General features: G+C 40.3%; 1 protein-coding gene across 2 annotated transcripts in view; it reads left to right on the forward strand.

Annotated features, from left to right (window-relative positions):
* syt1a (synaptotagmin Ia) overlaps positions 1 to 26,951 on the forward strand; it is a 152,874-nt gene that overhangs the window by 97,856 nt on the left and 28,067 nt on the right. For both annotated transcript variants that reach the window (XM_070853811.1, XM_070853812.1), the window contains exons 4-5: positions 15,131 to 15,334; positions 26,009 to 26,181. In XM_070853811.1, the coding sequence (XP_070709912.1) occupies positions 15,160 to 15,334; positions 26,009 to 26,181 (348 nt within the window). In that variant the 5' untranslated portion in view covers positions 15,131 to 15,159. The remainder of the gene's footprint in view (positions 1 to 15,130; positions 15,335 to 26,008; positions 26,182 to 26,951) is intronic.

Here is a 26,951-nt window from a genome sequence, read left to right on the forward strand (position 1 = left end):
GTTTATAATCGCTTTAAGACAAAAAAAATACCAAATGTTTATGCTGTATTTCAATGTTGGCGCTTCTCAAATGTCAGGATTTGCTTCTTTCATATGTTTTATATCACTGTCAGTTGAATACCTTTGGGTCTGGAGGGTAGGTCATACAAAATGAGCAAATCAAAGATATCGTTAACTAATCGAATGAGAAAAATGATTCTAAATCTGGAAATAATCACTGCTTCCAGCCGTGATCGCAGCAGAAGGAGAAGACATCAGGTGACGTCCTCCTGTCTGCTTAGAAGAAGCTAAGAGCAGTAAAACGGTACAGTATAAGGTTAACTGCAGGGGTCAGCTCTGTAAGCATGTAGGCAGTCATCATTTTGTCCCTCTTTCATTGGCTGTGTGTCCTGCCAAACATCCATCTTAGTTTTCCATCTCTGTATCGCACCTCATGGCTGCAGACTGTATTATTCAAGATGCATTTCAACCCAATTTCATGGGCTGTCTTGATATGGCTGCATCTGATCCCGATCCACAGACTTGATGCTCACAGGAACACAAATCTCTTTGATAGCATCCAGTTAGCCTGTCAAGTGTGTGTCATGTGTAGGTTTCTGTTGCTAAAACCCAATAAAACCTATGCTATAGCCCAGATCTGAGCTATGATGATGAGATATGTCAAACCACCAGAAAGAAATACATATACGACATACACATCTGTCTCTTCTCTCTCTTTTTCTCTGCTCTGATTCTGTGTACCTCCGGAGCTTTCCACAACCTGAGGTCACGGCAATAACGCCTCACTTGCAAATGAGAGAGCTTCTCCCAAATGAGAAAATCAAAACTCATGCTAATGCAGTGTCAGAGACGCCTGATGGCAAACGATAAGCTGAAAGATTGTTGGTCACAATGCCTGTTTATTTCAATGTCACCCTCACAATGTTATCTATCAAGCTGCCACCACTGTCAATGAGTTCAGTCTCACTCTTCAAGCCACCCTGGCAATGTGGAGTATGATTTAGGGAGGCTGTTGTGTTAAATGATAGTGCCAGTAAGATCTGATCTGACAGCTCACTCTAGTTCAATAAAAAAAGAATGATGGAAAATGATAGCATCTTTTATTTTGCTGCCTTTTTGCTACTCCTTTAAAAAGGTTAAATTCCCATTCAGGGCACTTTTGATGTCTTTTATTTCGTGCTGCTGAAATATACAAAAAACATGAGTGCAGCAAAATTATAATTTTGTGGTAATTATTGTGCTAGTTGGACATTGGCAGGCATATTGTTTTTCAAACAAAGTGTGTGGGTGAAAGTGTTGGAGGCTGTAGGCGTATGAAAGGATGCCCTGTGGGGGTAAGGCTGTCTAATGGATGGACAAGGACAAAGGGAAAACATCAAACTGTGTGAGGAAACAGACACCATGAAGAGATGACATGAATTAAGCAAAAAGTGCAAAATGGCAATGTAAAAGCTAAAATATTAAGCATCATATTCCAATCATCTCATTCTCCACTTATTGTGCTGCCATGATCTATTCACATCTGCTTGAAATGGCAGATCGGTGACACATGGACTGTTATTTCTGAAGTTGAATTTTGTCGCTTTCTATTCACACTCCTGCTTCACTCTGTGACACCTTTATCGGATTAACAACCTGTCAGCTTTGTGTGTGTGTGTGTGTGTGTGTGTGTGTGTGTGTGTATGTGTGTGTGTTATTTTGTGTCTGATTGTGTGTGTGTGTATCAAAAAAGAATGGGGTTCACAGATCCTGTGACTCAAATGTGAAATCAGACCACCAATCTGTTGCAAGTGTCAATTAGATTCAAGATGTGGGTGTTTGTGGTGAAGAATTCCTGGATGAGCTGATTTATTCCATCACTCAGGGCGACAGCTGAAGTTCGGTGACCTAAAATTCACCTCAATTGGTTTTGATACTACGGAATTCAGCCCTTTGGCATAAACTCTCTGATGTTGAAACTCACACAGTCCATCCATCTTTGCCAAGCAGGAAATCAGACAAGGCACTGCATATTTAGTTTTTTTCTGAAAATGTCAAGATCAAATACCTTTTAGATATGTGCTACTGCTGAGCAAAACGTTTGAGTCAGGCCATGGGCAAGTGTTGGATGAGAACTACCTCCTCTTAAACGCATAACTTAGCTGAAATACATTCTCTTTGCATTTTGAATCACTTTTTGAGGTGTCAAGTCAGATGAGACAGCGCATATTCATCTATTAGTCACCGGATGCTCAACCGCTTCTTGTTTGAGCCAATCCAAGGCAGCGTCATCAGTAAACTGCACACACCCCACTCTCTAAACAGAATTAAAAGGTCAGCTGCCAAGTGTCTGGAAAGAGCACTTGAAGGGCCGTCTGTTTGAGAACATGAACAGCTCTGGGGAGGTGTCTTTTTGACATGGGCACCATGGAAAATGACAAAAGCCAACCACGATAAGGAAAGACAGCGTCTCCATCTGCTGTGTCATCTGTAACCAAAGAAACAACAAACGAAAACTGGAAAGACCACACCGCTTCCTCTACTAATACAAGAGTTCACAGACATCAAGGCTTCCCAGATCTCCAACCATTTACTGTAACCATCTCTTTATTTGTATTTTCACACAAAAGCAATGAGCATTTTAAAATATGGATTATTATCCTTGAGGTGATAATAACCCTAAGTATTCTGAAATTAGTTGCTGTCTTTTGGTGAAGTCCCAACTTTCATACAACATTCCCATCTGATTATTTCCTTGATAAACCGTGACAGTTGAGATATCTGTGGCTGAGCCCTGCGGGAGGCAGCGCGTTGCAGAAGGAGGCGTGAAGGAGTGGGCGGGAAGAAGAAGAAGAAGAAGTAAAGCTGGAGGGTAGAAGCTAAATAAAATCACATCTACAGGGTATTTGGTTCATGTTGTTACCCCACTGAGCTTCACTTCAAGTCAAAATACGCTTATATCTTTCTAAACATAATTAGATGTCAAGATATAGACATGAGAACATGTGCCACGAAACTAGTATGAATGTCACTTTACAGAGAGATTTATGAAACGAGTGAAAACTAGCGTTGGTTTCAAAAGTAGCTGCTGTGTAAATTTGCTAGATGTATGTTTTGAATGTAGGCTCATAGTAGTGTTTCTGTTTAGTTGGTTTATACATATATTGTCTCAAAGCAGAAAGAGACATGGAAGCATGGAAATTGATTGTCAACCTTTGGAAACAGGTCTGTATGTATAACAAAAAAAAATCAACGATGTTTTTTGGGATTTTTGGATTCAGTGTGGAGGATTGTGAACTCAGAGACAGTCTGTGTCAAGCTGACCGAGACTTTACACCCCATACAAAGCCAACATGCACCATATGAACTCATAACTAACTAGGCACCAGTGTCCATAGTGGCTCTTTTAAAAGCAGACTTACCAGCACGGTGCTAAATCTCAAACCTACTCGCCAGAATAAACCCAGTGCTCGCTGTAACCACTTGGAGTACATCTATTGCCCTGCTCTGAGGGTCAGTCTCACTCCTTGACCATTAAAATCCTGTCACTCACTTTCTGTTTCTGCCAACCTGTCACACAGCAAGTGGTTGCCAGGCAGACTTCCCCTAAGGAGGACCCTGGAGGCAGGCGGTGGTTGAGCAGATAGCCTCCTTTTATCTGTATGACTCACCTACCAGTAGTCGCACCATGACCCCTGGCCTCGCCTTCCACATCACAATGATTCCAACAGACATCGCTCCCCAGGTACTGCTATATTAGCCCTGGCCCTGAACCACCGCCCCGCTGCCCCCTCCAGCCGCACAGCCAACTAAGCACGCAATCAGGGTTAAGGGTTGCTAAATGTAGGAGGTGCATTTTGAAGATCCTTCAAACGGTATCTGCCAGCGTGATAGAAAGCAGAGCAGGTCAGCCGGCCGGCTGTAAATGTTTGATCTCTGCTGTTTGTCTAATAAACGTGGGTCCGAGAAACAGTGGACCATCACAGATCACCAGCAGTTCATGTGTGAGTAATTTGTGAGTAATGGACCTTTGATGGCCAAACCTAGGCTAAGGCAAGCAAGCTGCTGAAATAAGTAAATCCTCACAATATTTTCTTCTTACTGCTACAGGTTTTTGCATTTTTATTGGAAATCATAGTTTTATGTCTGAGCTACTCAAGTCTAACAGTTGCTCAAAGACGGGTAACACTGGATTGGGCCGTATGTGCACTGATGGTTTGAGAAGGAAAGATTGTGTGTTAATTCACAAAGTGGAAAAATCAGGACTCCATGAAATAACTGGAAACGTGCCAATTACTGGTGTCTTTCTTTCTGTTCAATTCAAAACGCCTTTTTTTTTTGCCCCCTCAGAGCAATTATACTCGGCAGAACGAAGCACATGTGATAATCTAGGAAAAAACAGTAAAGACAACAGAAACTCCACAGACAATACACTGATGTGTATGAAAATTCAATAATAAATAAATAAAGGTCACGGTCAATTGGCCAAAAGCTTGCATGTGATCATTATTAGGTAAAAACAATGTTTTTCCAAACCCTCAGGATTGATTCAAACAGTGTTTGGAAAGGGATCTTGTGCCAAACATAAAGTTAAATCACAGAATCAACTAAGTTATTGAGCTGAAAGGTTTCCACTGTCACAATGATGTTTGAATAAGTGAATAAGAGAGTCTTAATTACTGAATTAATCGGTTTGCTCTGAATAGAAATCACCAGTGTTACATTCTGCAGTTCCGGTAATTTTTATGTTTTGTAACAGCCCAGCCCTAGTATTATTTTATTACATATAGTCAGGTCCTTTAAAAAGTGTTTTCAGGAATTTGCATGAAGAAATCAGCTTCATTTCATGCAAATCATCCAAAATCAGATCAGAGAATTCAGCACTAATAAAGGCCACAATGTTGTCAACCTTAGATTAGTTTTAAAGCTGAATCGTGAGAGGTGTACTTGCACCTGGGCTGCCTACAGAAACCACTTTTGGGTTTTTGTATTATCTCGGGGTAGGTTCAAATCATTGAATCAGCATTCAGTGCCAGATTCAGCATCTAAATGCTGAAGCAACCCCGTCAGGGTTTCTCCACACTTCACCCTGCTCTCTACTCCCCAGCCTCTCATTTAGCCTCTGGCTGACAGACCCATTTACCAGGGGGTGTGCCGCCTTGCAATGTTTGTCATATAAATAGACTGAACGTATCCACCAACAACTCAGGGAGTGTGGCCGACGCATGCTGCATGAGGAACAAGAGTAGATGATAAGAGCTGCAGGGATCTGGGGCTGCTGAGTCCTTCGCTCTGGCGGACAACAAGGCGGCTTTTTCTAACGTTCTTCGTCGCATTGGAAGCAGTAATTGAAAATGGAGGAATCTTTGTGCACTGGCTTAATAGAGCTGTCCTGCCCTCACTGCAAAGCGGGGTTAATAACTTTTTCCAGTTCCATTACCCCCTGAGATTGGCTTCAGGTGAGTAAAGAGGCTGCACAGGACAAGGGGAAGTGGCCGCGGGGCCTTCTGAGCCTCGCCTTATCCCTGTTCACTGCAGGCAGCTCACCTGATCATTTACGTGACTTACTATATACATAAAAGACCCCCCCCCCACACCCACACACACACACTCCCTACTATCCCATAGCAAATGTGCCCTTGAGATGGTGGATATTTGAGTGACAGCCAGTAATTAATGTGCCAGTTCCGCAACTCATGTCCTCCTCATCAACTTTACCAAAGTTTAAGTTCCCTGTTTATCTTTCTGCCTATATCTAGTTTTTTTTTGCTTGAAGTTCTTCAGTTCAAGTCAGTTTATTGAGCTGAATTGGTTTGATGGTTGATGTGTGTTGCCGCCAGTTGACTTCATAAAATTGAGTTTTTCTTGTTCTTGTGAGATAGCAATGACACAGCAATTGGTTTGACACCGGTTGATTTTTCTGATTTTCTTTGATGGAAAGTGAACAACGACAGGAGAGTGAGGGAGGGAGGGAGAGGAAGGGAGCACAGTAGGATATGGAATTCATCCGAGGTGCAGGTTGAGGCTTTACGCATGAATTGTTTTTTCTACTAGAGTGGACCAGCAGACACATTAGTTACCTTTATATGCACAAAATCAGCCAGCTCCTGGCTTAAGCTTTGGTTGAGGTCTTTTTTCATTAAATGCAGATTGAATTTCCTGGTTGCTTTTAAGAAACCACTTCAGAAACCAATACAGACCAGTATGTCAGCAAGTACATATGGACAGACTCAGCCCCTCATTATTTGTAGTTTACTGCTAATGGGATGGAAAATTCTGACTACTCCAGACAACACAAAACACTGTAGAAATCTGTAAAAACATTAAATTATGCACATTGTATTTCTTTTTTGCAATTCAAAGAAGGTCACTTGAATAACCGGAGTGAGCTCTGAACTAAAACAAACTACTATTGAACATTACTGCTTTAGATGGCATTGATGACTAAGACCAGATCTGAATGGCAGCTTTTCTTCTATATGGAGCAATGATGTTGCAAGAATGAGAAAAATCTATTCATTGAAGATTAGATGACTCATAACAGTTGGATAATGAGATGGTCTACAAAGCATGGAATTACTTTAAAATTTCTAATTGATCTGCTGAATATCTCCCCAGTTCAATATAATGGTGTTAATTGTTTTATGCAGCACTTCATTATGCATGCAAACACAAGCTTGTTTCTGTGTCATTGTAATTACACTGATAGCACTCCCTTTGGATGAAAAAAGTGTCCTTGCAGTGATTATTAGTTTATCCAGATCTGTAAAGCAGTCACTATTGGAAGTGTTCTTCCTGAGGATTACTTTAAACAGCAGGAATTCCCATGCTTTCAGCTGTAATCAAACCTGCAAATGGTTTACAGTCTCTGAGCAGCTGTGTAGATGATCATGACTGTCGCAGTTAAGTGTTAGAAAGCACACAATACGGTTTCACATCATCGTCATAAAGGGAATATGAACCACTGATTCTGGATTCATATCAAATGCGCGAGCTTATTTCTGGCTCTTGTATTTGCTTAACAATCAAGAGTAGAGTCTTGGTTTGCTTCTGCATGTTTAGTCAGAGCACTCCCCCATTGATCCAGGCTATTGATCCCCGCCCTACGGCAGCATTTGTGTGTCTCTCGCTGCGTTTGATTTGTTTTTGAAGAAACATTTACGCCACTATTAGTCTCTTCCCGTAAAAAAAAAAAAAAACAGTCCCTCTGAATTACTCGCTGTTTCTAAATAAGTTCAGCCTGTAATTTTAGATTATTAAATTTGGCCTCAGTTTAAATAAAGCCGAATTATTTTGTATCCACCGATATTTACAATTTACAACTTACTTCACTTCCATCTCCGTAAAACCAAATATTATATCAAGTATTCGTCTTCAAATTTGTTTAGCGATGTCTGCGGTTGTCTGTATGGTCTTGTGTTATGTCTAGTTGTTTGTTTTTATTCCTATGTGCTGTTCATAGGTCTGTCTTGCAAAAGAGATCTTGATCTTAATGAGGTTATCTTGTTAAATAAAGGCTGCTAGACTTTCCTGGCAAGGAGCATCGTTCCAGAGAAATGTGTTGGTGTTAGTTTTCAGAATGAAGAAAAAATAACACATTAACTGTCTCCAAAAACATACCTACACTTTACTTTATGGGAAGTGTGGAAGAATAGTGCAGAAAATGGTTTTTAAAACATTTCTATTCAATCTTAATTGTAATTAGCATCAGGCTTAAAAAAGAAAAGATCTACCAAACCCAATTATGCACAATGCACATGCTGTTTTTACCAAGATAATCATTTTGTACATGTAGATGAGGAGCTGTCTCTTTTTGTCTGTGGGGTCAGTGCATACATGTATTCAATTGGTTTAGATTAGGATGACATATAACAACTGCCAAATCATTTTGTGATAATTAGCAGATAATTCTTGGTAAAATGGGTTTAATTGGTGATTTACTGGGTGATTTAACTCATGAAACCCAATAAAATGACAAGAGGGAAGTGATATTGGCAAAAGGCCTCCTGTGTTCTGTGAAATATATTAAATTTGATGACAAAATGGACAGCATTAGTCCTGGGTCTGGCTGTATTTGGCAGCTATATCACTTCCTCAAGCAGCATGAGATGTAAGACCCGGCACGCCGAGGACTCTAGCCAAAACTGGAACCAGTGGGGAGTAGAGCAATCCACATGGTACCGACATGCTGTCCAAATCTAAACTCAAGAAAAGGGAAACACATCTTTTTAGTCTCCTCGTTAGCGCCTAATCTATCTGTTGTGGGTTTTTTTTCTCTTTTTACTAGAAATGGTTATGTCAGTGTTATTGCAACTGCCCAGGTTGTGGAGTCAAGAATCCACTGGTGGAGAAGACGACGGAGGAGGAGAAAATCATGAAAGGATGATGAAGGAGATAGCAGGAAGGACAGAGGGGGGTAGAGAGCAAGGGAGCTGACCCAGTTAGAGTGGGAGAGCACAAGAGAAAGATGGAGAGAGAGAGGTGATAGGAGGGAGCTGTGTGCCAGCATCGCCGCTGTGATTGGGAACCTGCTGGGCCATCTGGCGGCCCTGTAATTGGGTTGGGGTTTTACACCTGAGCGACACACCTCCAAAGAGATGGTTGGTGCAAAAAAAAAAAAAGGGGGAAAAGGACACAAGCAGTGTATTGCATGCTGCAGCGTGGTGGAGGTGGGAGCGACCCTGAAAGTTGAGAATAGATTAGATTAACTGATACTGCCTAAATTTATGTTTATCTTCTTTCGCAAATTCGCATTCAGCTCTTTTAGCTCGTATCACCCGCAGGTTACAAGATGGAAAGATTTAATGTGACACTTTATCATTGGAGTGGAAAGGACATGCTGCAGTGTGACTGTAAGAGGAATGTGCAGCCATTTTATGCAAAAACAACAACATTATTTAAAGCTGTCTCCCAAGTGGGACATAACAGTAATGGCTGATATTAAACTTTGTCTAGTAATGGATATACAGTATGATTACATAGTGATGACAGCCCACAGAAAGGGAAAAAGGTCAACACCGCTCTCAGGTTTTCCATAAAGACAACTAAAGCCCGCTCTTGGCTCTTTCAGTGGACTGCCTGCTGTGAGGTACTCCAGACAATGATGATAACACGGAAGTTGTCATCTTATGCTTGAATGGGCAAATAGTCATTAAAGTGCAAATATGAGCTGAATTAATGTTTCATTCTTGCCAGCAAGTGAGCCCTGATGCGAGAGGCATAACAGACTCCATGGGTGGGCCTCCGCGCACACTGCTCATATTTGGATGTCTTCCATTTGACATTTAGTTCAGGGATTGAGAATCATCAGCCTCATGCAACCCTCAGCAAAATGATCAAGACGTTTGGAGCATGATTTCATTCAGATGCATGTCTCATTCTGCACATTTGAAAGGTCCCTAATTCACTGGAATGGTGTCATTTACATAAAAACTTGCACCCACTGTCTGCTGGGTACTTCAGGGTAATTATTGTCTTTTCAAAGTGTAGCTCTCTTCATATTACACACCTTTGTAAAAGCATGGTAAAGCATCATGTATGCATTTCTGTCCCTCACATCAGACATACACTCACTTAGAAATATTGTGTGAAAGGCTGTGTGCCCCTCCCCAGGCCATGATCAATTCTTTTTCTATAGAAAGAGCCTCCCACATGCACTCTGCAGAGCATGATTGTGCTCCCTAAAAGTCCTCGCCTGTGTTGAAGTATCTCTGTCACTGCCGAGCATGCCTCTCAATGGCTCAGCCCCCACACTAACCTTGCAGCATTTCAAAGGGAGACCAAAGGGAGGCTCAGCGAACATGGACGTGCGTAGGCGTCCATGCAACAAAAGGGGAGGCTGAGAGGGCCGAAGTAAACCAATGGCCGCGTTGTTCACAGCAAGAGAAGGTTCACTGGCACTCTTTACGTGAAGTTAAATAATCTTTAATAATTTTGCACGCTTTGATTGTAGGTTTGGTTTTTGCATTCAAGGTATGGACTTGCTCTTTTGGTGGTATTTTCAGCTAACCACATGACTCATCTTGAAAATGTCTGCTGACGGCAGACAATGATGTTGTTATACAAGTGTTAGCAAAGTGTTAATATCACAACTGGAGAGTGCAGCGATATGATGCTTTCACGGTATGTTTGGAAGCAGCAGCTGGCAAACGTGAAGAGGTTGTGAATACCACCTCATGCTAGCAACGCAGGCAAAATTACTTTTATATGCCATGTTCACCGTCAAAACAAGGGATTTAAACTTTGTTAGATCAGGCTGATTCATCTAAAGGCAGATTGCTATTTTGGTTTAGCGCAGTTGTTGTGATGTTGTGACATTTCATTGATGTCACATGGTTATGGTTAGTTCAGTGACATGATCTCGTAATGTTAGACGGGGTAAGGCACACTTGTAATTTGGCAAGACAAAATAAAACCACAGTAATATCTTTGAGAGGTAGAATGACATTTCCAAGTATCTCCTGTGTGACAATTGTAAAGGCAGGATTGTAAAAGAATTATAGGTAACCCAAAACCAAACATTTGAAGAAACTGAAAATTCAAGTGGGCCTACATTTTGTTTTGCAAGAGAACCGTGTAAGCCATTAGGACTGTATCAGCCATTACTAACATGAAAGATAATTAAACAAAGCCATGCATTACTGTCAAGAATGATAATGTTTTCCACTGGTGGATCGATGTGTCTGTATGGTTTGGAATGAACATCACAGAAGATAAAATAGGGCAGGAAGATTTTGGACTTGAATCTGGGCTTGTAGTGATTAAAACCACCATCTCTACATGTGCAAGTGAGGATCCTCAAGGCAAACCATCAAACTAGCCCTTCCACAGGACTGACTACGCTCCTTATCACATCACTATCTCCTTTGTGTTTGGCTAACAGTTGTGCAGTTATTAAGTGCTGCAATGGTGCAGGCACAAACAATGATCATTATCATCAAGCAGAGATCTATACTGTATTTGCTTTGCTACCTAGCTACTGTTACTGTAGCAGCTGTGCTTAACCAGTTATAAACAGAGCACATGATTTACATGGCCATGCAACCATAGATACTTTATGTTACAGTCAAAAGCTCATCTGTTGCTCTTGGCAACCGTTGTCTTTCTTTTTTCCCCTCTAACAGTACTTGTCATTGCCAATTGTGTATTGCAATGTGTCTCCACCTACACATGGAGTCTGGAGCCAATTTTTTCACACTTTTTGTAGAGTAACTTCTCCTCAAAGGCCTAAATCCTTTCCAACCCCCCTCAGATCCTTCCTTGCTGTGTACATTCAACCTGTTCAGCCATTTGGAGTGGCTCAGTCAGAGACGGGATATGCTCCTTCATTGGAAATCTTGGCAAATCTAGCCAGTTGTGTTCACTAGAGTGTCTGGCTAAGCCGTATGCACTACAGCAGTTGGCAGGTGTTTTTCCTCTGGTTTACCTCTCAAGAAACCCTGTTGTCACACACACTGGCTCTACCTTTCCGTTGGACCAGAGGTTACTTGGTTTCTCACTACCAGCCAGCTCAACCTGCTGGTTTCTGATGGCTCTGGCACTAATTGTCCCAAATAGCTGCTCTGTCTCTGCTGGCCAGCTTACTTTGCCACTGTTGGACCATGCTTGCTGCTAGCATGGTGGCAGAGCATCAGCATCTTTGTTTCATTTTCTCAGTGGTGGACATTACTGGGCTTTGGTTTAAGATGGAGGTAATCCAGAAGTGATAAGAAGTTGTTTTTCTGCCAAGAATGTTTTCTTTAATCAAATCACAATGTAATTTTCCCATCGTCTATTGATGTCAGAATTTTTCAAAATAGGCCTCTACAGCTGGAGTCAGTGTTGCCAAGAAAAGCGGCATTTGGTTAGCTGGGTCGTATACATGTGCCACTTTTTTGATAACATGAAATTAGTGAAAATCAGTGTTCTTCCAAGATTCTCTTCAAATCAGATTTGTCTGCCCTACCTAAATAACCCAGAGGAATGACGGCTTATCAAAGTCTGTCTAATTAAAGAGCTACTTGTCAGTCCTGCATGACTCCTGTTTACAAACTCTGATTTTCCTATAATTGGGAGATGTGAACCCCCACTAAAACCTTGTACGTATGTGAACTTTTCCAGAAAGAAAACTAAGAATGAAAAGTGAATGAATGTGATGAGTCATATTACACAGTTTTAGAGTTAGACCGTGTATTTAAAAGTTGTGAGAACAGTTAGGCCCTCTGTGTCAAAGCCAACAGCAGAACCTGCTTCCCTTGTCTTCTGGTGAGGCTGGTCGAGTCTGAGGCTTTGTTAAATGTGTTTAGGGATTACGCCACTATTAGTCTCTTCCTGCTTCTTCTCCAGCTGGTGTTTGTATATGAATTTGAATAATCATATTGGGTCTCGTTTTTGATATTCTGTATTATTTGCTCCGTATGTGTCTCCCTGAGCGATTTCTGTTGTACATCATGTCCTGACATGTGATGCAATGTCACTGTTGGTATTCAGATCTGTTCACAAAAGGACATAAGAATCCTTTAAGGTGTGGAAACATGGGCCTTTGCTGGATTTATTTTAGCTTAGACTGCTGACAAGGACAATATCTTATTCTTCATACATATACCTGTGGTAGAATATTATAACTACATGTTTGATGTCATTGAAGACTGATATTACTTTTGGTTGGTCATTATTCACCTTCAAAGCAGTATGTCTGTTTGATGTACAGATCAAACATCTGCTGGTTGTATGATTAGTGATATTCTCTGAACTGTCTTTCTTCTCTTTGATAGATAGATATACAGGACCCACTGATAGAGAAAATGACAGTGTGCTTGGAGAAGGGCCAAATGGTACATTAATTTTGGGTCCATTAATGCCATGTTGCTGCACTTGCTGATGCACATTCCCCCCCAAAAATACTATATAAACACTATTTTTCCAGTTCACATATTCAGCAACATGTCAATATACACTAGCATCAAAGTCCAAATAATTCCCTCCGAGTTTCCCAAGAACAATCCCTGGTGCAGGCAATAACTAATTGACTATGCACAGATTAATGTACCTTGTTTACAAAACCCACTTACTGCAGTTGTTGCTGGCACCAGTCTCGACAGTAGCAGTGATAACCTAGATTTTATAGAAACAGGGTTGTGGCTGGAAAGTTGCCAGACTGAATCTCCAGATCAGCTGGGAAATCTTGAAGAGTACAAAGAATGATAAATGATTTTCCCTCCACCACCAACTTCAGTCAGGGCTAAGGAAACAAAAGAATATCCTACAACACAAGTACTTCAGTGAAGCTTCACAGTGGCCAACAATAGACCATAGTTGCTCTTTTTTCCTGGAAATCAACATCAGCCTTGTCTGCATAAACCCAGGAGAATGAAAGAAATCCAAAGAAAGTGCCTCCAAAAGTGTCTGGATCGAGCTAATTCGTCCCTGAGAAGCGCCAATATTGGGAAAACGCTTTGTGTCTTTGCTGTTCCTCAGTCTAAATTGCTTCGCTGCCTTTGCAAACCCAATTATATGCATTCAAAGAAACATGAATTGGACTCTCTTAAACACTCTTTTCCTTCATGTTTTTAAAGATTGCATCAGTATGAATTGGCACCGCATTCTGTTCTCAGCTCTTTAATGTTTAGAGACGGATATCATTGGAGGCCATTCGAAAGGTTACATTTAGATTTTTCAATTACACAGAAACCTTTAAACTATTTCTGACGGCACCAGTACAATGCCCTTTATGGAAGGGAAAATATGAGGTTAATGAGCACTGTACTGTGGCAAAGGAGGAGAATAAGGCCATCAACCTTCACTGTGTACTGGTCGAAAAACTCCACAACTACAGTATGCCATTATGCTCTCTGATTGCTATGGTGGCAGAGCCAAATTACGACCTGCACGGAGAGAGTGGACGATAAATAGTTCCTGTCTGCATAGACTTGTTACAGCACCGCAGCTTTACCCGACAGTCATGTGTCATGATACCAAGTAGTACACAACACTGGAAAACAAAGGAAAGACGCCTGTGTTAACAGTCAGTTATGTAATGGTTAACTTTCATCATTGCTGATACTTTTTCCTACCAAAACACACAACGTTTGTGAAATTGCTTCCATTTTAATATATATTCTAAATGATTTTCAGGTATCAAATGTCATGCATGCTGCATTATGTCTAAAAAGCGTAAGTAAAACTAATTTATGTAGGTTTACCCTCCACTACATACTCATTTACAGGGTTTGATTTATTCTAGATATATTACACCAGGGTAAGGGTTCTTGTCATAGAAATAGTGATGAGCATTTTTCACAAAATGTCTAAATTATTAATTAATTTAACAAAGGAATAATCCTTAGTTGCAGCACTAATTGATTAGAATTGTATATATTTGGACTACAAGCAGCACGAGTTCCTGCTCAAAGACCGAAGTGTGTATTGCGGTGGTTATAACAACCTAAAGCCATTGAGTCTTTAGTGTCATAGTTATACATCAAGTCTCCTTCTGTTGTCCCAAGGCAGTATTTAAATCATGTGGAAACCTCATGATGTGGTACCAACTTCCCACAGTGACAGTGAGGTGATGACTAACATGTTCAGGATTGAGGCTGTTGGGATATACAGCACATGCATGGACACGTGTGCATCCACACATACGCACATACAAAGCACCACTTAACCAAAGCAATACATTGTTTCCTTCTTTCCTCTCACAAAAGACCGGAATGTAAAGTAAATACACCTGTTGTGTACAAAGAGCATGGCATGAGAAGATAGCGGATGAGTAATCTTCTCTGCACCTCATCATTATTTGCCGTACTTTCGGTTGGTTTGTAAAAACGCATGATTCAATTAAAGCAGTAGCAGTGTTGGATTTGCTGCCTGTGCTGTATGAGAGTAATAAATAATCATTTTATCTCCGCTCTATGATGCTAATCTGGAGTTTAAGGAATGAGTGAGTAGCTTTGTTCTGAATTCAGTATGCTGGCCAATTCATTCTGGCCCCCAGCTGATGTTTACCCAGGCTAAGCCAGCAGCTGCTCACACGGTCTGCGTCAACTCAGTCATCTGACAAGCCGAGCGTGCTGCCTCTGACATGCATCTGTCACAGCTGCCACAAAAAAAAGATAAATAAACAAATAAATATATCTAACCCACTCTGTTTTGTCTTTCTCTACTTGTCCAGCATCTGCCTGGCTTCCCAGCATCGCCACAATGACTGAGGGTCGAAGGGAAGCACTGGCGGCGGCGGCGCCCGAGCCCACCACCGCCTCCTCCTCCACGGCTGGCTCCAACACCACCAACATGGCCGGGCCAGGCACCGGCGAGAAGGATGAGGCCTTTTCCAAGCTGAAGGACAAGTTCATGAATGAGCTGAATAAAATCCCATGTAAGTGTCTCTGCTTTCGACCAGCAGAAGTTAAGCAGGAACTATTTTTTTAAGCAAAAATGTCAGTATTGTAAGTCAGTATAAATATATATATATATGTCAGTATATTATAAAAACCAAATGGGAAAAAACATGTTATACATTACATCAGTGTACTTATTTAATATGGATGCAGTGATTAATAAGGAATCATCTAATTTGCAAGTACCCGACACTGACTCCAAAATTCACATTTATGAGATTGTATACATTCTATGCCAGTTGGACCTTTGTCAGGTCAGAGGTTTTGTGGCTATCGCATCTATGTGCCTCTCAAAAATACACAACAGCGCATGCGTTACATCTTTTATCAAAGGCTGTTTTTCAGTATCTTTGCAGCTACATGTGATGTGTGTATAATTATACTCCCATGCAGTCAGTGTTGTGATTCTAGTGTGATCATGACTCAAAAATGATTCAGCAGTGCTTGTGAGTGAACTTTTGTTAATGACGCACAAGAAAACGACAGTGTTACCCATGACCTTTGACTTCCAGTCAGTCAGGTGAACCAGTTATTTACTGCATCTTTCATTTTGTTGCTTGAGTCAACAACAAATTCAAGTATTTCATGCACTGAATAGCTCGGATGGAACTGTCTCACTAAATTATCTTATAACAGAGGTAATCGCATTTGAAGTGGAGAATAAACATCTGGCAACAATAATTCAAGTGTTTGACTTGATAAATTGCTAAATTATGTGAGACTTGCTTTATTATTTGCTCTTAGATTTTCAGTGTTTCAAAACTGTCTCTTCATTACCGCATAATAACGCCTCCTGCCCTTTTACCACCAAATACTTTCACATTCATATGTTTTTGCCTGGAGAATTTAGCAGTATTAAGTATATTATAATATGGTTGTCATTGTGTCATCCAGGATAAAGCCTTGCCTGGAGATCCAAGGGTATTTGCATTCAGCGGAAATCTAAATATAGATATATCCACGGGCTCATGTGAAAGTAATTTTCGCAACAGGAAATGGCTCCCGTGGAAGAGAAGCCCTATTTCTTCAGCAAAGACACAAATGACACCACAAGTCATATTTCCCTTTCCAGAGATTTAATAGTGCAGGGAGTCAGTATGAAAAAGTCCCCCTTCCACAGAGGACCGTTTATTTGTACCTGGTTGCATTTTTTACCAAAATAAAAGACCTGATTTATATTCAGATACGTCATGGTTTCATGGTGCAGAGGGTGAATGAATAGGATCAACAATGTTGAGCATTGTGTATCCAGTATGGGACTGCTGAGGCTGTGGCTCAGCATTGAATGTCTGTCACTGAAATCCATTGCTATTCCCACCACATCCAGCCCAAGCCTGGCAACTTTTTCACATCATCATTTCACATCTGTAGATGATGATCATTACTGCTTCCATTGCAATCTGGAGAAGAACGAAAGCTGAGCTTCTTTTGTATATTATAGACAGAATAGTTATGTGAGAGCGTCCCAAAAAAGCCTGTCAGTTATACAGGGTTATAAATTACTGTTTTCTCACCCCATCCCCTCAATCAAAAGCATTGAGGTTGCTCCCTGCTTCTGCCACGCTGGTGATGAATGCCCCCAAGACTTGTTTACTCCACGGAATATCAATACTGTCTGGAGAAAGTCAGGTAGCAGATTTAACAAGGAATATGTGAGAGGAGAATCTGAATGCTTAGCACAGCCTCTCCAGTGCTCCTGCAGAAGGTTTTTCTTTTGGGCTTATAACTCAGTTTAAGCCCCACAGGCTTTGAGGCCTGTCTCATGGAGCTGTCACACTGGCCTAACTTGTTGCTGAATTTCTGTCCGTCAGGATCTGCAGGACACATCTCTGAGCTGGGGATATAGCCTCAGTTCCATCTGTTTGCTGATGGCTCAAGCATGCACAAACCAGCAGACTTTATTTCAAACTTTCTGAATTTAGTGTGCTTACGGCCGTCCCCTGGGACTGGAGGATGAACTCTTTTGAATTGAAATGCTAATTATGACAACAGGATGAAATGGTGAAGTGATGACATTTTATATCCAAACGGTCAAGGGTTAACTTCACTGTGACATTCTTCTCTGGTGGACAGTGACACTAATCTTCGGTCTGGAGAGACATGGATGTAAACTGTAACTTGACTGGTTGGCAAAGGCATACCGCCCAAAGTAATTCTTGTTTATTTCAGCTATTCTAAACAATATTTCACCCAGTTAACTGAGGTTTATTCAGAAAGAGATTTAAGAAGAATAACAAATTATTAATTATTCTGCTGAGTGTCTTTTAATCTTTAGTTTAGAAAATGTTAGAAAACGAGGGAAAAATGCCTATCTTGAGTTCTCAGAGCTCGATGTGACGCCTTCAGATTCCTTGTTCGAATGTTGAGCAACAGCAGCAAATCCTCACAGCTGGAAAAGCTGAAACCTGTTTTTTGTGAGATCGTTAGAACAGATCATGACTATGTTCCTCAGAATAACAGTGTTATGATTCCCTCTGCCAAAATGAAGTTTTCTGATCAATTTGTCAATGATGGAGCCTTTCACTACCACAGAAACATGAGCATACACACACACACACACACACACACAAATGCTCAAGTCCGACTATGTAATCGCACTAAACCATATTGTGACTTCTCATTGAGCGGAGGGGTTACCTCCAAAGGAACCAGTGTCTAGAATTTCATAGTAAGTTTTCTAAACACTCAAGGCTTTACACCCCGATAACAATTAACCTCTGAACACAGATGCTGTTTGATCCATGACTGCTGGCTCCACCAGCCATTACTCCAAATAACACAGACAGCCATTGACATTTCAGGAAAATAAATAAATGGCATTTCTTTATCAAGGGCCGCATGCCTGTAGGCAGCCAAAGGCACCCGCAAACATTTTAAAAAGCTGCAAAAGATGATTGATTGCAAATTATGATTTTTTTTTCAAATTAAAATAACATTTCCCCTCTAGTGGAGCAATCCGTCATAGTTTGCCAAATTTGAGACAAGAATATATTTTTTTAACGTTCTTGTTATCTTTATTTGCTGCGTCTCAGCACATACTCAAGAAAGCTGTTTCTTGTGCACTCTGGGACTGACTTTTGAACTAAAATCCATTGGGACTGACTGACGGTGTCTTCTAGTTTTGGTGCTGTCCAACAACAGCTGATGGCTGCAGCTAAAAATACAAAAAATACAACTTTGTGCTGCAACTTGAGACAAAGCTAAAGGAAAACTACAAAAGCATTTGCCAGCGTTTTAATGTGTCTCATCTTGTTTGACTTTGTGGCTGCTCACAGTCAACAGACAGCAGAGTTTATTAAAGGGGATTACGGTGGTGGATCAGCAGAGCTATTCATCTCTGCCTGCCTGCTGCTCTGGCGTCAGGCCTTGACGTCTACTCTCTGCCCTCACTTTGCAAAAGTTTGTCTGCCATGAGGCATCAAATTTAGACCAAACTACCATAGTTTGGGTGATGAAGGTGTGAACCTAATTCAATAACAATCAGTCCAATAGTTGTAGAAATATTTTACTCCAAACCCCATTTGTCAGCCTTATGATGGCTCTAGAGGAAACTCAGGGGATCCACAAAGGCAGCAGGCTTCATCCTCTGGGGACCTTGAATGTCTGTACAAAGTTTCACACCAATCCATTCAGTGTTTGGTAAGATATTTCAGTTCAGTTGGCTAAAAACTGCCCCTCTGAGTAAGAACATATTGAAAATAGGATTCTCTGAGGTTCATCAGTGCACTGTCAGTTGCTTCAAATCAAATGGCTAAATGAACTGAACCGAAGGTGGAACACTGTTCGCCACAAAACCTGTTTGAATGAATCATTTCATATTTATTCACTGTTAATATGCCTTTACTCTAAAGGTGAAAAAGCATAGCAGTCCACTCTTCTTTTCTTTGTGCCTCCAAATTACATCTAGTACTCCTCTATCTCACATCATTATCACATCTATTGTTGCAAATCCACCTCCTGCACTGTTAATGTGGATCACTTTAACTTCACCTCATACGATTTCCTGCAAATGCATTGTGCTGATGGGTCCACATTTTGTGATAATAATTGAAAATAAAATTATCTAATTCAACCAATGCTCAAAGAAATGGACCAGACCATTTTGAATAAAATCTTGTTAAGTACAAAAGGAGAAACTCTCACACATTGGTTCTCAGGGTACAGTTTTCATTATCATCAGCTCTCAGCAACTGTTTAGCCAGTCATTGTTGCAGATAGTTGGAGGATGCTCCCTGCTGCAGCCATATTGTTTGCTTAAACAAGCCACAGCAGGGAATGGGTGCGGACACAGTGTTGCTCTCATAAGCATAACAAGATATAATGTCAAGGTTAATTGACCAACAGGGTCCTGTCACATTGGATTAGTGTGGGCAGCTGGAAGTGGATATAACCCAGATCCAATATTAAACACACACACACACACACACACACACACACACACACACACACACACACTACCCTTTTAAATGCATCCATCAAACAATATCCATTTCATAAAACATTTCTAATGTAAGTTGTTATCTATTACCAGCGATGTAAGCGATGTAGAGGAGAATGAATGCAACAGAGCTTCCTCTAATTGCAGAATTAAGTCAGAACAGAGACATCTTCATGGGCTGGCATCAATCTATGTGACGTAAAATTGAAATATTTATCAATGTAAGTGACAAAAATCCATGTGAAATGCACATATAGATACAAAGTAATGATTTCCTCGAAAGGCTATTTCTGTACCTCTCATATTCAATCACAATCAGAAAATGTCATTGAAATCTAGATGAAATGAGCCAGCAATAGAAAAGTAGATGTTCAAATTTCAGTTCCTCTGGGAACCTTCATGACTTCTCGTCCTTGTTGGATGGAATAAATTCCAAACAAATAAAAGTACTGAAACTAAATTTGACCTCAATACCATGAAATTGTTGTTTCCTAAGTTAGTTCTGCTTAAAGCTAGATGGATAGATAACTAGATAGAGAAGATAGTCAAACTTGAGTCACATGATTTGCCCTTTAAATTCTAAGTCATGTGATTTAATGAATGAATGTGTGTGGATTAAGGGCATTTTACTGTACATGCTGATGTATATTGGACTAGCTGTACTGGCATATTTCTTTTCTCATGATGATCTCATTCACTGTGACACAGGACCACATAGTGTAAGGATGACTCATACCCTTGCGTGTAATCTTACTGTATATCTAAGGAGTGACTTTTAGAACACCCACAGTATGTGTAAAGGGCACAAAATGTCTGCCAGTGAAACTTGGCTTTTTGCTTTACACTATGAAATGCAACCCCAGAAATGTGGCACAACAGAGCCAAAATTAGTTGAGCTGAGGTTTTGCAGAAAATTATATTTCCTCTCCTCTGGCCGTTCAAAACTCAATGATGGTATTATTCAGTGGAATTAATATCGCTACTAGCGAAAGTTTGTTTATGCAATTCTGCAAAGCGGATATTTTCTTTTTTATCAGCTTCCCAGTAAGAATCAGAGTAGCAAAATCAACTTTGTTGTGCGCTTTATTCCACATACTGCCTTGTGCAAACTATCCAGTCATGGGTGTATGGTGTAAAAAGGTTATTTTTATTTTTTATTTGCACAAACAGCTTTATAATCTCTATTGCAAAGGACACCCTCGATCTGTCGAGGTAACAACTGTAACTCCAAAGGCAGGATTAAGGACAGTTGAAGAAAGGACCACATAAAGTACAATATATGTCACTCACAGTGTCTAAAGCACTTAGATGTAGTAGGTTTCTCATTGTTCCGTGCTCTGCTTTTCCACCATGCCATGCCATTTCAAAGAGTGTGCTGAAAAGTGATTTCAGCCCTGAGGAACAGCAAACATGGATTTCATCATGGGCAGCCCACCCATTAGAGAAACTCCCATTTCCCATGCCATGTCGCTTGGCGGAACAAGAGATAAGTGCTGGGAGTTGAAGTGTAGTGCTCTTGCTGGCAACACTCCCTCTTTCACTCTCTCTTTCACTTTCTCGCTCTATTTCTCTCTCTCTCTCGAGAAACGACACTCACACAATGTAGTTAATTAGGGAATGCTTTTATTGCTTTCTGGGACTCAGGTTGCTTTAATTAAGGAACACAGAAGGGCCTCTCTTTGGAAGACGCGCGTTTGATGAATCAGATAAGGTCTGGCTTTCGTGGATTGATTTCCACTGTAACTGGCTAAATGGTGTTCCATTAGGCGTGATGAAATGCCAAAATGACTGTAGAGTGACATAAGCATTTAAGGTTATTAAAAGAGAGATTTTACCTTGTATTTATTTCGATTTCTTCTAATCTGAAATCACCTTTCCACAGTTCCTTTGGAGAGGTGACTGCTTATTGCTGTGGTTTGCAAGCTTGAAATACAAACCTGTCACATCTCTGACACTTCTGCCTTCTAACCTTACCTTGTGTTTGCATTTGTATGTGCGAGGTAGTAGGTGTTCCAGCACGGAAATTTGCCTCAATATCCTGAGAGGTGGAGGCCATTGACAACTGCTGCTGTTTTGTCCAAGGTTAAAGGTATCCGGCACTCCAAAAAGTACTGGAGATGTAGCCAGAACTTTTCTGCAAAGTCAAACACAGGGGCTCTGAGCTTCAACAAATATGCTACTAATTTCCCTGTTGGATGCAATGAATTCCCAGCAAACAAACCTTTAAGGTTATTAAAGAGATCTCAGAGAGGTAATTTCTTAGCGCTGTGGTTTGCAAGGTTGAAATACCAACCTGTCACATCTCCGACACTTCCATTTAAAAACTGCCTTCTTACCCTACCTTGTAATTGTATTTGTTGTTGTTGAGACAAAAGTAGATTTTCCAGTACTTAAATGTGCCTCAGTATCCTCAGAGGTTGAAGCCTTTGGCAAATGCTGCTGTTTTGTCCAAGGTTAGAGGTCTCCGGTGCTCAAAAAATAATTGGAGATACACCTTGTAGAGCACATACCAAAAGGCTGACTCCTTACCACAGTGGCCCAGGTTCAAATCCAACAATCTCTCTCTCTGTCTCTCTCTGTCTCTCTCTTCCTCAATGCCTGGAATAAAGTCCATTTATTCAATCAAACTATTAACAGGATTTATAAATTAATTACCAACATCACTGAAGGATTCATACCACCATGTATGAATTATCATGGGTTTCTTTCTTTCTACTGTAATAAACTCTTAAATCTGCAGTTATACCTGTAAATCTTAACATGTCATTAATGAAGGGGTATTTAAATATTTATAGTCTGCAGTTGTAAATCTTAATAAGTTGTTAATAAATGGAAGTTTGGTCCTGGCCCTCTGTTTCTCAGAAGCTCAGAGCTCAAACAATTCAACCAGTCTACTGGATTTTTCAGAACCCCGAAATCAGCCCTTATTAATGGTTTTTAACTGATTTAAAGCACTTGCAAATGTTATTATCCATCCATTAATTAGGGTAACTTGTGAACCCTTTATGAAATCCTTAAGTTTGACTGTCCTTAGACACTCAACATTTGGCGACTAAGTCTTTTTGGTGCCTTAAATTAACAAAATATATAAACTTCCAAGAGGCATTTGGCCTTTTTTTATGTATCTAAGGCATAAACCCAACAAAGACTACCTGACCCACGGTTTATCCTCTGTATAGTGTCAAGCTTTTAAAGGAAATGATGCCGGTTTTGGCTGGCTCATAGTAAACAAGTCCCATCCAGTGTCACCTCCATTACCACAGCGCTCCGAGGCAAGGCCAAAGCTGTAGATCCTAAAGTTATTTTAGAGCATCACTCACTGTTTTTCCTTGGAGGAGAGTGCTTATTGATTTTGTCAACGGAGCATCGATTTTTCTCCTCTCTCTCCCTCTCCCCTCGGACCTCAGTAAAGAAACCACAGATGAATGCTGGTGAGCAAAACCCCAAAGTGATAGACTATAATATTCTTTTCTGCTCTGTTTGATGGGTCTTTTTGGACTTTTTCAGATAAAGCCTTCAAAGGGCTGAAGTCAGGCCTATGTTATCTATTGGTTTGTTGGATTTATGACCACTATCGAGCTAATTCCTATGATGAACCATGACCGGAACTGTATGTGTCTTGTATAATTGTGTCTTTCTCAAGACGATCGTCAGTATTGCAAGTTTCCAGATCTAATTATCAGTATTGTCTTTACCTTTCAGAGTAAAATATCTGACAAAACAGACCAGTAAGCACTAGCAAAACCAGAAACATGCTCCTAAAATCGTCTCATTTGTCTGTTATTCCACTCTATTAAAATGAGGGGTGGGCTGCCAGGTGTTTGGTGTCTGCTGAGTAGAATGACGGCGCAACAATTATGACTGCTGAAGGGAGAAGTCTGTTGTGAGGTCTCTCATTATTTTCTGCCCATCTGGACTTCATGTTGTCTCTCTGCTACTTAAAACAACCCACTTCTCGTTCCATCAGTGTGTCAAAGTGTGTGTGTGTGTTTGTATTGTACACTGTAGCTGTGTGCATGCACCAGGGATCACTAGCTGACCGCTGACTATAGTTGAGATAGGTGTCACCGTGTTTGCAGATGGCTGTTAGAGCTGTCACTGTGTTGTTGAGCGTCTGACAGTCGGTAGGTGACAGGGTTGACTGCTGATTGTCCAATTCCTCCAGTCAGGTCCATGCAGTGAAGCAGCAGCATGTGGTGGAAGCAACAACTCGTATGCACTCGCTTCAAATTACAATTGCTAGTTTCATCATCTTGAAATAAAGAAATACAACTGAGCAGGGTATCTGCAGGTCTTGAAAAGTCCTAAAAAACATTTCAGTTTCCTCAAAAAGTTCCTCATCCACGTATTTGTGCTGCTTAATCACACCCAGGCTGTGTTCAATGATTCATTGATAATATTATCAGGAACTATTGTTACATACTGCTGAAAAATATTGACACAAGTATCTATCTGTAATAAATCTATTACTAGCTGTCATTGATCTTTCTCATACTTTGGCTGATATGACCATGAAACAGGCGTTAAAGTAGACAAGCTTCTCTAGAGACAGAAATAAACTCATATACGTTTTCCGATTAATCTCCTCCCTTCAAGTTAGCCACTGCTTTATTCATTTTGCTACTTTCACTTGTTTAAGATGGATAACCCATCCAAAGTTTTTTTTTTTACCTGTCTGGAGTCTTGCAGTTTTAAAGTAGCATTAAAACTTATCATCTGTTTATAAAAGCAGAATTCATTTGCTCCCGAGAACAATTTAAGCTTAACATCCTAGATGAGCTCACTGTAATCAAGTGTGTATTTTTTGATCGGTTTGCTCAGGAAATAATTGGTAGTTCTATTTGTCAATTCACATGGAATATGAAATTTTCGTTGAGCCATGTCATTTTTTTTTCAGTCTCCACAGCAAGAAATTGGAAAAAGAGCAAAAGCAAAAATATGCCTTCTGTTAAATTACATCACCCTGATACAAATATGCTCCTGCTTTATTAAACAATGTATCAAATCCATTGAACAATTTGCCGGTTTATGTCCAGTTTTCTTAATGGAGTCTTATGTTGTGTTACGTATTCTACTCTGACAATGTCAGATGTGAAGTTAGAGACTAGAGGGGGCTACTATTCTGGTGAACTGTGGATTTTAACCCAAAGTTGACAACAGTGATAGATGAAGAAACTGATTAAATTTAAGGTAAAGGTTATAACAAGCCCAGATTTTATTTTCAAACATAAGTGGACAGCATAAATGAATAAATATGTGTCTCCCCCATCTTTCTGCAAGCACTATAAAAGAAGAGTTTTCAAAACAGCCCTCGACATAAAGATGCCAAAATAACCTAAAAACATGTCAAACTGTGTGAGTTTGGTTCTCTTCTCACAAAAACTGGGGGGTTTAAAAGAACTGTTTTGACAAGGACAGAATTACTGGGAAATTGATGATTTGGCTGTAGAATCACTGACAGCTGATATAAATTTAAATTAAAGAGACCCTCTCTTGTTCTCCTGTGGACTGAACTGTTATTCCTCAGGTTTAATGTAACCAGTGAAATCAGGCTTTTTTTGTACATGAAGAAGTTTTCTGTCTAAAACTGCAGTCGGTAAAAAAATTCTAAGCCTTAATTCTGAACACAAAAAACTAATTTCTTATGATTTTAAGGTAAAATAGGAGCTGAGAGCATAATAACAATGAGTGTCAAACCCCTGTAAACCATTTGGTTTTACTGCATCATTGGCTTGTCATGGTCGTACCACTGTTAATGCCTCTCAAGCACACCCTGCAAAATTACCACCGCTCTCAGTCTCAGCGAGTTCTGTGTTGCAGTGATTGCCGTGAAAGTGTCAGCTGTCTGAGAATCTTTTGTTTAAATGGCAAGTGGAAAATGCCAACATCTGTTACTTCCACTAAATTGGCCGAAGCTCTGCAGTCGCGTCTTGTCCTGCTAGTCAGGACCAATCGTTAAGAGTCTGCCACTTCTTGATGGACCCAGGCTCTGGCTTAGGTGCTGATCCTGTATGCCAACTCGGCAGGCACACACATTTTCCCGCTTTTATCTCACCTGTCAGTTGGTATAATCACTTTTTGGAACTTTGGTCCAAATACTGCTTTGGTCCAGCTCACTGAAATGTTTTTTTCTTCTCTGCAAGATGCAGGAAAGTTTAATGTCTCCCAGACATTTAATCCAAACTTTTCTTCTTCCTGTTTACTCTGCCCTCAGTGCCATCATGGGCCATTGTCTCTATCGCCTTTGTGGCTATCATCCTGGTGTTAGCATGCTGCTTCTGCATCTGCAAAAAATGGATATTCAAGAAGAAAAACAAAAAGAAGGGCAAAGACAAGGGCAAAAATGCCATCAACATGAAGGACGTCATGGATGGAGCCAAAACCGAGGTAAAGACTTTGAACTATAGTTGCTTGAAATTCATAAACATATTCCTCCCTATATGCTAATTCAATAACCCGCTCACTGCCAAAACATTTTTTTTTCTGGGCCCTTTGTCTATGATGTTATGTGAAAAGTTAGAGTTAAAAATTATATGTCTTAAATATATCCAATTATGTTTAGTGTTTTGTCTTTTTTGCTGAGTTCGAGATACATTTTAGTTTTTATAATTTCAGTGTTTCTAGTTCTGCATGGTGACAGATTTGGTTGATCACATTTGCAGTAACTCCACCAGTATATTAAGTTCTGTTTTCACCAACAGTATGAAAATAATTTCACTGCAAATATGGCTTTCAAAAACATCCCCATTGTTAATGAAATGACTGCTACTGTACTGCTGTACTGTATGTATTTTGTATGTTTTACTTATTTATTTTTGCCACCGAGATACATACAGTATTACTTACTATGATACGATACTCAATTGAAAAATAATTCAGTCTAATTACAGGAGAGTTAATGGAAGTCATTTAAATGACTTCAGATTGATGAGAGTATTTCAGACTCTCTATTTTTCTCCTACTTTTTGTTCCTGTGAGTGTTTTTTGTCATATGAGGACCTGCTCACTTGTTGAAGAGTGTGAGTAACGTTTGCCGTGTAATAAAGTGGTATCCACCCAGAGAAATGACATCACCAAACATAAACAAATGGGAGGGAATTTAATTAAAGTCTACATCCGAACAGTACAGAATGGGAAGCAATGAAACGCTGACACTT

The sequence above is a fragment of the Pempheris klunzingeri genome, chromosome 22 (genome assembly GCF_042242105.1).
Source record: "Pempheris klunzingeri isolate RE-2024b chromosome 22, fPemKlu1.hap1, whole genome shotgun sequence".
In the NCBI taxonomy this organism is placed as follows: Eukaryota; Metazoa; Chordata; class Actinopteri; order Acropomatiformes; family Pempheridae; genus Pempheris; species Pempheris klunzingeri.